The 15,675-nt window shown below is 43.6% G+C and overlaps 1 protein-coding gene across 1 annotated transcript; it reads left to right on the top strand.

Moving 5' to 3' along the window:
- Window positions 1–3,763: 3,763 nt before the first annotated feature.
- On the top strand, window positions 3,764–14,617 carry ACOD1 (aconitate decarboxylase 1). The gene is made up of 5 exons (XM_075718151.1): window positions 3,764–3,888; window positions 8,571–8,778; window positions 9,891–9,980; window positions 12,008–12,213; window positions 13,663–14,617. Exons 1-5 carry the CDS (start codon window positions 3,764–3,766, stop codon window positions 14,615–14,617), a joined length of 1,584 nt encoding a protein of 527 aa, XP_075574266.1.
- The last annotated feature ends 1,058 nt before the right edge of the window (window positions 14,618–15,675 follow it).

Raw genomic sequence — 15,675 nt, 5'->3', positions numbered from 1 at the left:
AGGAGGAATAGGATTGGTTTATTTGCTTATTATATTAAAACCAAAGTCATAGTGCTGGCATCATGCCATGCAGAACAGTTACCAAAGTCAGCAGGATAAACTGTGTGCGTTGGTGGTACCACTAGCATAGTACATTCTCACTGAATATGACCCGAAGTAATGTTTTTGAAATAAAAAAAACAATGACTCAAACAACATAATCTTTTCCCTATAGCTAACTCTATTGCTTCATCAACTTCTGAGGCCACATGAGGAGGGACATCTTCAGCTATTGCAGGGAGGGGAAAAGGTAAATAAAATATTGAGTTCCACTACATCTGACAGTAGGTACCATTTTTATGTGAATAGTCTTAAATCCTGCTGGTGCTGAAGAGTCAACACGGATGATCAAAGGTTACAGAATCATTCCTCTCATTTTATGAAAGTAGTTATTTTCCTTGATTTTTAATGCTTTCTGCAGCTGTCTTAATCTGCTATGCTGAAGATGAGTAATGTTAGGGAAAAAATAGTGTCATTATAAATTCTAAACCCCAAAATTCTTCAAATGCTACTTATGTAAAAAAGGACCAATTTAAATCAAATCATTAGCTTCAGCTTAAATGTTCAATTAGAAAAGTGTAACAATATAAATGGTTTACATATTCACAGTTCTTGTCTTCAAATGTAACCTTTCTTCAGTTTTTGTCATTATTTCTCTCTTTTATAAATGTTGGTGTAATTACACCCATTTTCTCTTTAGAGGTGAATATACAATCACAGCTAGAAATTCCCCAGTATGTTTTACAGTCTGAAACGTGTAATACTCAATCTCACGACTAATAACTACCATGGCATGTTTTATAATTACACCATAAATCAGAGACTGCCGCATTTAAAGTGTAATTTAGGCTGTTTTGCAATATTTCTTGGCACTTTTGAAATACTTCAGGAGTGGAAAATGCATGATCTAGCTACGTACAACCACAAATGAGGAGAAAGGGTCTTTGCCCAGTTACTGGAGTGCCCCAAAAGAGCCCACAGGATGCTGCAGGGCACGTGTAGCTCGTGGGATACCCAAGCTGCCTCTGGGATCAAAATGAGAGCACGTTGTCTGAGCAGGTGTTGCAGTCCAGCGATTAAGAGGAGGGGAAAAATCAACCCATGGCACAAGGCTGCAGAATGAACAAGCCATGAGCAACAAGTAGTCTGTGGCTTTTGCAACATCGTTTGTTGTTTAAATCCTTCCAGGCGGGGTTATGTTTGGGAGGGACTAAGCTGAGTGCCTAGTCTGACTGAGAGCGCGTGTCTGCGGCGAAAGCTGGAGGAACTATTCAGCTGACTCACAGTGTCCCCCAGTACCCATCTCAAGTGCTTCTGCAGCTGCCGATAGGTAAATGGTGGACGCCCACAAAATCAAGCGAATTTTCCTCCCAAAGCCTGTTTCCGTTTGAAGGAGGATGTTTTATTATTCATTCTGGTTTTGCTGTATATGCTTTAGGTGTTATTTTAGCCCTTCCAGTGCGGACAAAAGTTGGCATCTGGGATAGGGCTTCAAAATCCCTGAATAATAGTTTAGATGCAGAGAAGCTCTTTTATCCGTTAATTAATATTGAAGCTTTTTGTATACTAGATCTTGATATCCGCATCTCCCCACTGGACTGCCACCACAGGCTTGCTGGGACCTGTTATAGCCTGACATCTGGGCTCGCCCTGAAATGATCGGGAGGGTCTCTTTACGGGGTACCTTTCCATGTATGATGCAGCAGCCCAGCACAGTGACTAATGCCTCATTTGCACCACTGGAGCTCTGCTGGTAATTTAATTAAAATTGCCACAACCCTCACATGTGCTCACGCTAATATGGTTTCCGCTAATCAAACTCTGAATTTATGCTAGTCAAGTTTTATCATCTCCCCAAATGGCACAAGTCCTGTAATGACATCTGACTGCACTTTGGCCGCTTAATATAGATATCATGACAGCTTTTTGATTAAGAGCAATGTGTGATACAGGCTGCCCCAGGCTGCCGAAACCATCAACAAGGAGAAGTTGTGGCAAAGTCTATGCATGTACAGAAAACATACATGATCTCCCTCCTACACCTGCTGTTATTATTCAGACTGGAGGTCATGCCATATAGAAACCCTACAGCCACCTGCTACTAGCCCAGGTAACATTATTTCTTTAGAAAATAGGGTGGGAAGCTACAGTGGGATGAAGAAAAGCTTTGGGAATGTGACTGTGAGGCATCCCAGGGACAATTGGTGGTATCCCAGTGTGCAGAGGCGATTCACGGGGGACTGGGGCTGGCTGTGTCACCTTCCCCTATACGTCCTCCTCCTGAGCTGCCTTGCTGCGTACTTGAGGCAGCCAAGTATGGTGTAGCCCCTTGCACTGTCAGCATCTGAATACTGGCATGAGTATTACAGGTAAAGGCTGCAGTATGGGTGAGATCTAAAATTTACACTGGGTCAAGGGGAATTTCATGGACCTGCGGTGTCTTCTCATGTTGTTATAGTTCAGGCCCCTTGATGCTACTCCATAAATGATGTCGAAGGGGCTTGCCTAATCATTCAGCAACACACTCTTTGGCCTCAAACATGCTTTTGCTACTAGTGGAGCAGCTTGAAGTCATGGTATGTCTATATTGAAATGATCAATCTGTCTTGAACAAGATCCTACATGATTATCCCAGTTATGTCTGGTACCTCTATCTTACAGCCCGTGTAAGCAAATCAGCATCTACATTACAAGTTTAAAATGAACTGCGAGAACACGCTTTTAGGAATAGCACCACTAATTTATGAAGGTAAGAATGGTATAATGTAGACCTGGTGCCTTGACTCACAGCAACCTTTACCAGAATATGGCCTGGCACTTCCAGTATGTGCTGCGAGAAGTTTGAAAAAAGGAAACAAGGGTGTTGTAATTTCTCAGAGATTGCACTGCAGTTGCCACTAGTTGCACAAGTAACTGAATAAAAGAACTACTATAGGCTAGAAATGTCCAGTATTATACCTTTCATGGTGCAACGATCGCCTATTGCTGTTGCTGTGTATTATTGCTGTCTGGCTCAGTAATTGCTGTTGGGGTGAACACAGGAAGGTAGGCTTGGGGAAAAAGAGGCACAGGAGACTCTAATGGTAGTGGTGCAGAATTACAGGATCCCAGGATTTATGGCTGTAGGGCTGTTAACAGGATTTAGATCAAGCCACCTATTTCAGACCATTCGCTAAGATTCGCACCTCTTTACTGTACTTAAAACATCCCAGTAGAGGGAAAAGGAGCAGGTCCTGCACCTGTAAGGTGTTTTCAGACCCTCAGCAATATCAGAGACTCTGTAAGCAGACCACACTGGCACCTGCCTCCCATTTTCTCATCTTAGCACTGCCCATGAACAAAGGTACATCCTAAAAGCTGGCTTAGAGAAAAGGAAGCCTGGTCTCTGTATTTTGTCACTTTTTTTTTACATTTTTTTAGAACAAAGGGAGCATAAGGCTAAGGCCAAAACTGCTTTCAGTTGCAAATATACAGCTTGCAAGTGTGGGCAGGGTTTAGCCTAAAATAACTGGAGGCAAAAGAAAGGAAAAAGCAGCTTAAAAATGTGATGTCAGCGGGACAAAACAGACTCTGTGGGGCACTGGTTTTCTAAAGCCTTGTTCTGTAATCAACACAGCTCATTACTGTAGCTGCACATGATGTTGCAAATGGCATTTTGTTGAACAGATTTTGTCTTTCCATCATGCTCAATAGTTAACAAATTGTCTGCCCAAATTGCTGAACCATGCATATTGTGTCAAAGAGGAAAGCAGCAGATTCCCTTTGTCAGGGTGGACAGCCTGAGCCAAACTCTCAGTCAGTGATTTTCAACCTTCTTCTGTTTGGACCCCTACGAATTCTCCTGTGGAGGTACAGGACTTCGTATAGATGCCTCTTCCCCCTGCAGTGATAATTATATTGCTTTCCTTTCCCTCCCAGTCTGCAGCATGCACCTGAGTCTGAGGTGTGCAAACCACATTTTTTAAATCAGTCTCCTAAGCAATTTAATTTTGTGCATTTACAGTTTCACTTCATTCTTTTTTTTTAAAAAAAAAGTCACTTTCTCATGATATCTCAGTTCAGTCCTTAAATAGTACTGATGCTACTATTGCAATGCATGGGACAATCCATGCTGCAGTCAAGGTTAAAGAAGGAAGTGACCCCATATCTGAGATCAGCTAGCAACATGTGACCACACATCCCATTGCAAGGCACATCACAAGTTCTGGCTCCCATCTGAATTCACTCTGGCGTCTGGACATGGGATTAAAGGCAACTGGACCTCTGCACTTCTTTGCTGGAATAGGTGTTTCAAACTGTCGGGGTGTAGTAAGACATTGTACGCTGCAAGACGTTGTATAGGCCTTGTTTTGAGGCTCAATGAAGGCTGCGTATGCAGTCCTACAGGCTGACATGCCTTCTAGAGATAAAAAGAGTTATGAGCCATTTTTGTCCCATTCTGATTGTGGTCTTTCCAGTAAAATGCCTCCTGTCTTAGAGCAGTCATTAGAGCAATAAATTAGATTAGTCAGTAATTACATTTCTGCATACTTTTCAGCTCTTCAGTTGTATTCACTGTTCCCTCCATTGGATTTGTCAGGGGAAATTAAGAGGGTTCTACACTGCTTCTTATGTTAGAAATTGCCCTTAACTGGCTGTGGGGCTGTTGCATCTCCTTTGTGCCACCCAGTAGCACAGAGGGGTCAAGGAGATATTTAAATTTCACTTCAGTCCCACTTGAGGAGGAGGAGGAGGAAATGCAAAACAGAATGGGATTATAAATGAGAGCCCAAAGGCAAAAGGAAAGGATGCCTGAAAGGGGTCTGACTTTAGGGTTTGAATATCTTTTCTTTAATATGTAATTTTTTGGTGATGTAACACTGTAAAATGTTGCCCAGAATGGCTGTGGAGTCTCCATCCTTGGAGATACTCGAAATCCAACTGGACACAGCGCTGGGCAACCTGCTCTGGCTGGCCTTGCTTGAGCAGATGGGTTGGACCAGATGATCTCTGGAGGTCCCTTCCAACCTCAGCCACTCTGTTATTCTGTGGTTCTCTTTTTTAGATATTTTCTTCCATTTTTCTGGAGGGAAGGTGAGCTGAAAGAACAAAAGAGAAGTTAAAAAAATGTTTTCCCTTTTTCAGTCTAATATCATTAACTTCTGTTAACCTTTCTAACCATTGCTAACCTTGTCAATGTGAACAATCCCATTAGCTGGGCTGGATTAGTAAACTCCAATATAAGCGCCAAAGGTAATTCTTCAGCACATCCAGGCTATCTCTGAGGTTTTCTTTAGTGTGGAAATGAGGGGGCAAGGAAGAAGCACTGATGCACATTCCAGTTCTGTCTCCCCATGGGGTCAGGATTTGGCCAAGGCACACACCTCACTCAGGAACTAGGAAATGTTGCTGAGAGGTTTTATGTAGATGCAGATTATACATGCAGGAGTGAGGAAGCTGTGGTATACTCACAGAGAAATGTGTGTGGGAAGAGGTTTAGTAGCCATGCTGAACAGCTGTTCATATTTAAGAGAAAGACAGGACAAGGTTTTAAAAGGAGCCTGCGTATAATGCAGGTTAGCCCATACAGAAGTATGTATGTGTTTGTAGGGCTGGGGTTTGGGAGTCCTGGGCCTCAGGCTCTTTGGCTACATCCGTGAACAGCCACATTACTGCTTCTATCATTTAAGGCACTCTGCCACCCAGTGCAATTTTCAGCATCCAGTTAGGCACCATGACGTCCATAAGCAGAGCTGGCTCAAGCACAGGCAAAATAGGCAAATGTCTGGGTTGCCACTTGCTGGGGAACAGCTGATCCCTCCCATCTCTTTTTACCTGCCCGTGCCCTCCCAAAGTTTCAGAGAATACTGCTAGTCCTACTTCTCTCTCCCTCTACTTTTGCTGCTAGATTTAGTTGTGCATTTCTGAGGCAATGAAACTCAGTTTTGCCTCACAGCTGAGAATCCCTAAGCTGGCTCTGGAGACAGGCTGGACCAGCTCAGAAAGGGGTCTGCTCAGCATCAGTGCTGGCGTGAGGAGGAGGAGGAGGAGGACTATGTGTTCAGGGAAAGGAGCAGGGAGAGGACACAGCCTGAAACAGGACCTTTCAGTAGTAATTAGAGCCACTCAAATCAATGTTTAACTTCACCTACAGACCCATGCTGGTCTCTACCTGGAAGCACTCAGGAGTTAGATAAGGCTTTACAAAATTATTATAGGCTCGGCTGAGTAAAGGACTCAGGTTCCTAAAGTTTTAGGCAGAGCTTAAGCATGGAAGTGCAAGACTGTAATTCTGAAAAGACTTGATACTGTGTGCCCTAATCCAGGAGGTTCCCAAATTTCAGACACACATTACTTTTTCATTTCAGAATTATTCAGTGGCCTCCACTCATGCTCCTCTGGGGTCTGCTCCCTTCCTGATGGGATGGGCGGGGATTTCTCATTCTGGCTTGTAGTAGTGTGGGATTCCCACAGAAGCAAAACCCCTAAACTGGTGGTGGGAGAAGTGCCTCCTTCCTCAGAGAAGACATTCTTGCCTGAGGTGCAGAAAACCTACTAGTAGAAATGATGTCCTCACATAGAGATTCACGCTGTTAAAACACTATTAAATGCCAAGAAGTGCCTTAATCCAATTTATGGTCTGAAATTCTTATGGCACATATTTCCCATGTCTGAATTGTATGTATTATAGAGAAGACAGATACAGTGAAAGAAGAAAAAAAAACAAACCAAAACAACAGGTTGTTTAAGTTAAAACAGCCTTTGCCATCCTGTAGTCTAATACTGGGCTGATTGCTCTCCCATCCATGGCCCACTGTGGTTCCCCAAGGTCAGCCTGACACACCCAATGACCTCTTCTCTCCATGCTACCAAGTGTAAGACACTCAAATTAATATATCATTTTCTATCTGGTAATAAAATATCGTACATATCAGTTTGCACATGACATGTATGTGGCAGACAAAGTCCTAGCATACACGTATCAGCAGTTTATAGTACAGTTAGTCAGTGGAAAGTTGAAAGTGAAGAAAAATGAACTTTTCCAGGCAGAGGAGGAAGTAGGCAGGAGAAGATGAGCAAGAAAAAAGGCCTAATATTTCTTCCTCCACCCCAGACATACGTATATAAATAGTGAGAGAGTGAATTCCTCTGCTTGCTGGCTGCCACTCATTTGCTGCATCTCTCTGAGACCTCACACCATCCCTCCAAGATGTGGGCAAAGGTACTGTTTTGTTTCTTTGCACTGTAAGATGCGCTTTTCTGTTTAAGCTTTTGTATCCTCACTCTGTATGTTTCAGTAGGCGTGCATCACACCCTGGGATATGTGGTTCACCTGCTTTAAATGACTTGTGTACCTCAAGATAGTCTTAATGCTTTAGTACAAAGCTGAGTGAGAACTTACCTGAAATAATGGGTATAATTCTGGCCACCATTGCTAGAAAAGAGAAATCCAATTGGAACAGCACAATGAAAAGCTACTAGCATAGTAGGGGTAAGCCTGTATTACAAAGGACAGAGCAGCACAGTTTGGCTTGTTTAACTTACCAAAATGAAGACCAAGAGCAAATATCATCACTCTGTGTGGATATGTGCAGGGGAGTAGAGGAAGGGGAAGGATGAGGAGAAATGGAAGGAGACAATTTCCAAAGAGAGAGAAGAGCTATATTCAGTAATGCCAATATAAAAAAACCAAGTGTGTGTGTAGACTGGTCATAAATAATATATGCCTCTACAGGGAGAAGTTTCTAATGGTCAGAGAAGGGAAGTTCTAGATTAGTTTCTCATAGAGATATTAACAGCAGCTAACAGCTCCAGCCAAGAAGCAACAGGCTGAGTTTGCATAATGGGTCAATGCTCAATGGGAGAGGAAAAAAAAATTAGAAATATAATTCCCAAGTCAGCAGGAGCCAGGAACAAGGAGCCACTGCTTTTCAAAGAGGTGAGATCTTGTCTTGGAGAAAAGCTGGGAGTCCAGCTGGGTGTGAATTCAATTGGAGCTGGGAGCCAGTAGCGGTGGGTGCAAGGTAGGGCTGCCAAGCCCCGTCCCTCACTGAGCTCCAAGCTCAGCAAGGCTTGGGATGGTAACTCTGCTACTCAGGGAGATTAAATCTTGCCTCCTTGTGTGGTAGTGGCTGCACTGGGCTGAAATGCCATTTTCCCACTGATTTCAATAGCAATGAGGTGCTATGGAAAGCCAGATTTTTTTGCTTCTATTTGGTTTATATATGTGTGTGTGTGTAGATATAGATACAGGTATAGATATAGATATATTGCAAAGTTACATCACCTGCAGTGCTTACCCTCCAGGACTCAAGTCAGGGAAGAAGCAGCAGAAATACAGAACAGACAAGGACACTGATGAAAGTACAAATAAAATATAAACAACACTGTGGCATTTCTGGGAATAAAAAGAGGAAGAATTCAAACCTTAGTTATGCTGATGCAACTCATGTAAGAGGGGGCAGGGCAACAGAAATGGCCAGCATGCTAAGCAGTAGCCCAAAACAAAGCAAAAAAGAAGAAAGAAAAAAAATTGCTTTCTTTAAGTGAAGAGAAATATCTACTACTACTTTTTTTTTTTTCCCCCCTCCCTCCCAGACAATTACAGGAAATTTTGCCAATGTGATTCATGGTTTGAATGCAAACCACTTGACAGACCAAGTCATTCAGAGAAGCAAGCGAATGATTCTGGATACTCTTGGAGTGGGACTTCTGGGTACCAGCACTGAGGTCTGCCACAAAGTGACACAGTACAGCAAGGTAAGGTGTCTGGCATTCATACCATACCCTAAGGTTTAGCTTTAAGAAAAGCAAGGGAAAATTTAGGTTATAAGGGGAAACTTTGTCACGGCGAAACTCTTTTGGGGATGGAAAGAGAGACACAGCGTTCTTCCCATTGGAGACAAGGAAATTTCATTGCTCGAGTTACTTTTAACTCTGCATGTGCAAAAGTCTGTGTAACAGACTGTATGCTGAGACCCCCCACTGCAAACACAGTTAATTAAGAAACCCTTCCTTTCTTTCACCTATGAGATTTTTATTAAAAGCATCAGCAAAGCAAACATTGCTTATTACCAGACTTTCAAAAATAAGGGACTGGTAAAAAGGGATGGAGAGTTAGTAGTCCGTAAAACATAACTGTTGTCTGAGGTACATTGGTCATGTTTCTCCTCCAGTCGTGTTCTCCTAAAACTTGAGGAGTACTTGACCTTGAGGAGAAGCCTTCCCAACACAGGAGCACATCAATGAGGAGGAGTTTAGCCCACTGTTTTATTGGTCAGACCTGCCCAGTTTGACTCAGGCTTCAGAGCTCTGTGTGCCAATAAGCCTCCTTGCACAGAGACCTCCCCCTTCCCAAACTGTGGTAGTTTATGCCCTTTTATTTAATTCCATAAAGATCTCTTCATTGGCTAAAAGATCTGTACAGCAAAAGGAAAAGAGCAGAGCCCTTTATAGCATGGGGATACCAGCATCAGGAGGCCATATATCATTTACCCAAGGCCTACAAAAACTTAGAAAATCAGAACCTTTAATTGGAGGTCTTCCCCAACAAGATGATGACAGTCCTGAGGGAACTGCCGATGGGCTGTGAGATGGGACGTCAATGGCCAGAGGTTGTGTGAAGGTACTGAATGGCCAGGTGGATGGTGTTGGTCTGTGCCCTGAGGTCTGTTTGCGTGGAAAGAGCCCCTGACATAAGCCAACAGGAAACCAACTTTCTTTTCATACTTTCTGATAGAACAATATTCTTCTCATGAAAGGGAACAGTTGGGTCCCAGGAGGGTATGGTCTGATCTTGGTTACATCAAGATAGGGCGCACATTTATCCTTGAGCTCAGGGCTTTGAATTAATTGCTGTCAATTTGTTTCAGATCTACAGCTCAGATATATCCAGTACCATCTGGGGCCACTTGGATTTCCGACTGCCTCCTCTGTATGCAGCTTTTGTGAATGGAGTGGCTGTAAGGAATGCTCTTTTATTTGCTCTTAAATCACATTAATTGATACCATTCTCACTCTAGAGAGAACAGAATGCTCCTAAAATCTTACTTTACTTTATTCTTGTGCCTGAAGCCTGCTACAAAACTTTCCTAGGCTGTTCTCCTAATGTGCTTCAACTTTCTTCCAATGAGACCGGGCTCAAGATTTAATATGTTATCTGATCCAACTCAACAGCATCCCTTACCTTTAACGTGGGACTTGCGGCTGTTTTCAAAGGTCAGAACTCTGCAGCTTGTTACAGCCTTGCTACAGACACATTACAGAGACATACTCTAGCTCTCATTGATTTCACTGGGATCCAAATTTCACCCCAACTTGCAAAGGATAGTTAAGAAAAACACAAATACAGACAGGTGCACATATGCATACACACATAATATCACAAGGCAATTTAATCTTCAGCCATGCAGTTTGCAAAAGCCAATTATATATTTTGGACGCATATTTTGTCAGTAAAGCAATAACTGACTCCTCAGACATTTATCTAAATTCAGATTTAGGCTGAAACGATTTGAAATTGAAAGATGTGCCAGAGGTGGAGTAGACAAATTTGGCAATTATGCAAAACTAGGGAAGGTGACCAACCAAGGAAACCATAATATAAGACTATCTAAACTAGTGTGACAGCAAAATCAGAGGTCCAATTTGACACCTCATTTCCAATGTAGAGAAAATTACCCTGGAAATGAGATCTGGTACCTCTCAGCTCCTAGTAGCCCATGTGATATTCAAATCTGGCTGTTAGCATGTAGATGATCGTTCCAGTTTACACCTCGGTCACAGGTCAATTCTAAGCGCTTACTGAAGACACCAAGAATGCAGCTTACTGGGTATTGGGCACAACCGTCCTTATCCCACACTGCAGGGCATCTTCCCAGCTGGCATCAGAGTTCTTCAGGGCAGCGACTGGGTTTTCTTCGGTCTGTTCAGGAACGCAGTCCTCAGAACTGCGTATTCCCAGTATTATGGGTCAAGACCTGAGCCTGACTACCTTCCCAGTTTGCTCTTAAGCAAGACACGGGTGAATAGGCGTGAAAGTTTTGCTTTTGAGGCATTATTATGTTATTAAAAATGCTGTCCCTGATGCTCTCTATTCTTTGGAGGTTCTCAAAGCTTTGGGGGAGGGTCCAACAAGCAGTACATTGCAAACAGTGAGTGCACTGCTGGGAGCAATCTGCTACCAGAACAGCAGCCGTATGCCGTGCTGGGAATGCCCAAAATCTTCCTGAGCAGCTGGGCTCTGGGCATGGGAAAGAGGCAGTGCATCTCCCGACACTCTCAAGGGCTAAACAGCTCATCCCAGTTTTAAGACTGTAGCTTTCTCCTACTCTCAGCAACCCCAGGGAATCTGGCCTCTCGTGTGACAGGTCTTGTTTTGATATGCTAAAAATTCAGGCTAAAGCCTCACGTACATTTGCAGGCTTGTGCCTGTTGCCTGTGGATGGTTGCATTAGAGAAGTTGTTCTGCTACAGCTTTCAGTTAGCAGTATGGATTCGACTGCTACAGCTTTCAGTTAGCAGTATGGATTCGACTGATACAGCTTTAATGGTGTGAGCCCTAACGGCAGCATCAGTTGCAGCACAGGGGAAGCAAGTTCATTATGTTTATATACTGGTTTGGGGGAAGTGAAAATTCACCATTCACATGGTGGACCTAGAACTGCTGCTTTAATTATACCAGTCTAATCAAAGCAGCAAAAGCCTGCTGCAGGAAGGAAGATTCATTGTCATACTGGTTCTAGACTAGTGCAACTTGAATTAGAATTATACTCCTTTAAGGCAAGATTTGTATTGCATTGCCACTTCTCACCGAGCCATGTTGGGAGTAAAGGTCTTAAAAGACTGACTTTTGAAGTTTTGCTTTCTGAGGAAAATCTAGTTCTTCGGTTCTTTTTTGTACCAGTTACAGTAGTTTCATTCGACTGAGCCAACCTTGCCAAGTCAGAGTTTATTTCTGATGACGAGTCAAGGCTTCTCTTTCCATTAGGTGCACTCAATGGATTTTGATGACACATGGCATCCGGCCACACACCCATCTGGGGCTGTGCTCCCTGCTGTGATTGCACTCTCAGAGGCCTTTCCTCAGAAGAAAAAAATCTCAGGTCTCGATCTGCTCTTAGCTTTCAATGTGGGAATCGAAGTGCAAGGCAGGCTGCTGCGCTTCTCCAGCGAAGCCCAGAACATTCCAAAAAGGTATGTAGAATACTCCAAATAGAAAGTTGAGTGGAAGGGTTTTTTTTCTCTGTGTTAATATACTTAAATGCCAGTTAAAATACAAATGGCACAGTTAGTTAATCATATTTTCTATGTAGTTTGTCTGGAAATTTAGGAAAGGTTCATCTTAAACATAAGTACACTTACATGACTCCTTACAGCTTAGCTAATGGATTTCTTTTTGAGACCATTGATCAGTTTATAAGAAGGAGGTGATGATCTCCCTATTTATTAAAAATAGCAGCAAAAAGGCAACGTTGAACAGCAGAAGTCTCCAACTTTCATGAATGCATACGATCATGCCCCACTTGTGAACAGTGGCTTGCTCTCAGCAGAAAGGAGTCAGCAGTGCTGGGCTCAGAGCACAGCCCCAGCAGATGGGGTGTGCTTAGGGAAAAGCCTTGAAGTGTGGAATGGATTAGATGATGTCTTGCTATTTTCTGTGTGTTCCTTCTACCAGTTTTGCAAAACTAGTTCAGAATAACAGAACTTCCCTCCCCCAATATGTATAATTTATAGATGACTATAAATTATTGTTGTGGCTTAACCCCAGCCAGCAATTAAGCACCACACAGCCTCTCACTCACTCCCCCTGCCCCGGTGGCGTCGGGCAGAGAATCGGAAGAGTGAGAGTGAGAAACACTCCTGGGTTGAGATGAGAACAGTTTAATAATTGAAATAAAATAAAACTGTAGTAGTAATAATAACAATATGATAATAATAGCAATAATAATATACAAAGCAAGTGATGCACAATGCAATTGCTCACCACCCAACAACCGATACCCAGACAGCTCCCGAGCAGCGATCACTCTCCGCCGGCCAACCCCCCCCCAGTTTCTATACTGAGCATGACGTCATATGGTATGGAATAGCCCTTTGGTCAGTTTGCATCAACTATTCTGGCTGTGCCCCCTCCCAGTTTCTTGTGCACCTGGCAGAGCACGGGAAGCTGGAAAGTCCCTGACTAGCATAAGTAGTACTTCGCAACAACTAAAACATCAGTGTGTTGTTATCAACATTCTTCTCATTCTAAATCCAAAACACAGCACTATGCCAGCTACTAGGAAGAAAACTAACTCTATCCCAGCCAAAACCACGACACTTATTTACAGATAATTTATAGATAACTACAAACTGTGGTGCTTTTGCCATTATTCTGTTTAGTATGCCTTGCACTATGAGCAGTTCTAACATTTCAATTGCTTTCTTGGGAGGACCTATTGTAAATGGTACTATTCCAGTTTAACTTGTCCCTGGGGAAAAGCGACGACTTCTTCCGTTAGGACCGCACATGAATGCTGAATGCATGTTTCTTTGTGGTCAAATCCATCTTCCACAGCAGTGAAAGGAAATTGGAGCTTGTGTGTATAGTGAATTCAGGTGGCTTTTTTGAAATATGGTAATGAAGGGATTTTGTTTTCTCAGGTTTCACCCACCGACTGTGGTTGGTACAATGGGGAGTGCAGCAGCTTGTGCTAAACTGCTAGCTCTTGACCAGCAGAAATGTAAAAACGCCTTGGCTATTGCTGCCTCCTATGCAGGTGCCCCACTGGCTAACGCAGCAACCCAAACGAAGCCCCTCCATGTTGGCAATGCTGCCAAGCACGGCCTGGAAGCAGCTTGCTTAGCATCACAGGGCCTTCAAGGAAACAAACAGATCTTGGACATGCAGTCGGGGATAGGTGCCTTTTACACAGATTACAACCCACAGACTCTGCCAACCTTGCAGTCCTATCCCTGGCTGTTGGACCAGCAAGACGTGGCCATCAAACGTTTTCCTGCTCATCTTGGAACGCACTGGGTGGCTGATGCAGCATCTTCTGTGAGGAGGAAGCTTGTGGAGAGCAGTGATAACTTGCTCCCCCTTGATAAAATTGAGAAAGTCATTCTCAAAGTCCCAGAGGTCAAATACGTGAACAGACCCAGCCCTACCTCAGAGCACGAAGCTCGGCACTCCTTCCAGTTTGTTGCATGCTCTGCTTTGCTGGATGGCAGCATGTCGGTCCAGTCCTTCACCAGTGAGAACATTCACCGGCCGGCCTTGGCGGAACTCCTCTGCAAAACACAGCTGGAGCACCCTCCTGATAACACACCTAGCTTTGAGAGGCTTTACTGCGAAGTGAGTGTCACACTTCGGGACGGCAACACGATCAGCGACCGCTGCGACACGTTCTACGGACACTGGAGGAAACCTCTGAAAAAGGAGGACTTGGAGAAAAAGTTTCAATCCAATGCCTCCAGTGTCCTGCCTGCAGAAGCCGCAGAAGGCATTATAGAGACCGTGTACAATCTGGAAAAAGTAGAAGACTGTTCTGTATTAAGCACCTTTTTATCAGGACAGTCAGCAAGAGCGCTTCCGAAGAAGCTACGCTTCCTTTGAATGTTCTGACCGACAGCTAGATGCTGTTCAGAAAGCAAACACAAAATTCAGGACAAACTCTTATTTAGTGACTCAAGCACTTTTAAATAGGACTCCCGTAACAGACAAGCCACGCTTAGTCCAATATTGTAGGTTTTGGCTAAGTAAATAATTTAGCGATTACATGCACAGCTCAGTCAGGCTGAACAGAAGATCCTCTGCTGGCACAGTCGACTTCAATTATCTTTATATCTCTAGAGGCAGAGCACTGCTTGTGCGCAACACAAAAATTTTCCTGCCTTTCTGCCAAAAACGTCTGTCTGTTCTGCTTCTGCTAAATAATTCCATACAGGAAATCCAAATTCTGGAGGAGTATGGAAGCGCTGTGTCCATGAGAAACATCACTGTGAGAAGGACGCAGGTTAAAAGCCTGCATATATTTATTTCTGCAGATTTAGCTCTAAAGCCTCCTTGAAGAGGCCACCTGTTACGTCCGAGCTTTTTACGTTTGTGCTAAAATAAACATGGCACACATACAGAGTAGTGCACTTGATACCCTGCAAGACGTCAGGCTTCGCTATAAGCATTGGTCTTGCATTGACGAGGTAAAGGTTAGTGCCTTTCCTGATCACGCCAGCTGCGGAGCAAGAGGGACGACCCAATGCTCCTTGTCGTAAAAGTGTTATTTCCCAGTTCCATCTTTTGGCTGCTCTGTGGTACACGTTTGTTCCTGCTGCGTTTCCGCTCCAGTTACAAGGCGCTTGCTCAACAAGATATGATTAGCACTGATTAGTGATGACATGTTTAGATGACTTCAGGCACTGCAAAGCATGGGCTACAGTGCACTCGTTATGACTGACAGAGACCTGTGAGCATCAGAATGCTTCTTGTGCCGAGACCGTTAAGTGTCCACAGTGACAGTCAACTTACCTTGATAATGAATTCTGGGAATTTTTAGTTCCTTCAGGAGTACAAAGCCTTGCCAGACTGTGCTTCTAAGAGAGGCTGACGACCGTTGTTCACATTTGTAAGACAAAAGCACGCGTTCTAAACATATATAAAAATGTACCTTCCTTAGG

Source organism: Pelecanus crispus, chromosome 1 (genome assembly GCF_030463565.1).
Source record: "Pelecanus crispus isolate bPelCri1 chromosome 1, bPelCri1.pri, whole genome shotgun sequence".
Taxonomy (NCBI): Eukaryota; Metazoa; Chordata; class Aves; order Pelecaniformes; family Pelecanidae; genus Pelecanus; species Pelecanus crispus.
Note: the sequence above shows the minus strand (reverse complement) of the source record. Positions and strands in the feature narration are given on the sequence as shown.

What these genes read in the sequence shown, in the direction of transcription:
- ACOD1 (XM_075718151.1), top strand. Translation starts at nt 3,764, where the DNA reads ATGCATATTGTGTCAAAGAGGAAAGCAGCAGATTCCCTTTGTCAGGGT. An exon ending in CTACGAATTCTCCTGTGGAG is followed by an intron (nt 3,889 to 8,570) that starts GTACAGGACTTC and finishes CTTTAAGTGAAG; the next exon opens with AGAAATATCTACTACTACTT. An exon ending in GCCCAGAACATTCCAAAAAG is followed by an intron (nt 12,214 to 13,662) that starts GTATGTAGAATA and finishes TTGTTTTCTCAG; the next exon opens with GTTTCACCCACCGACTGTGG.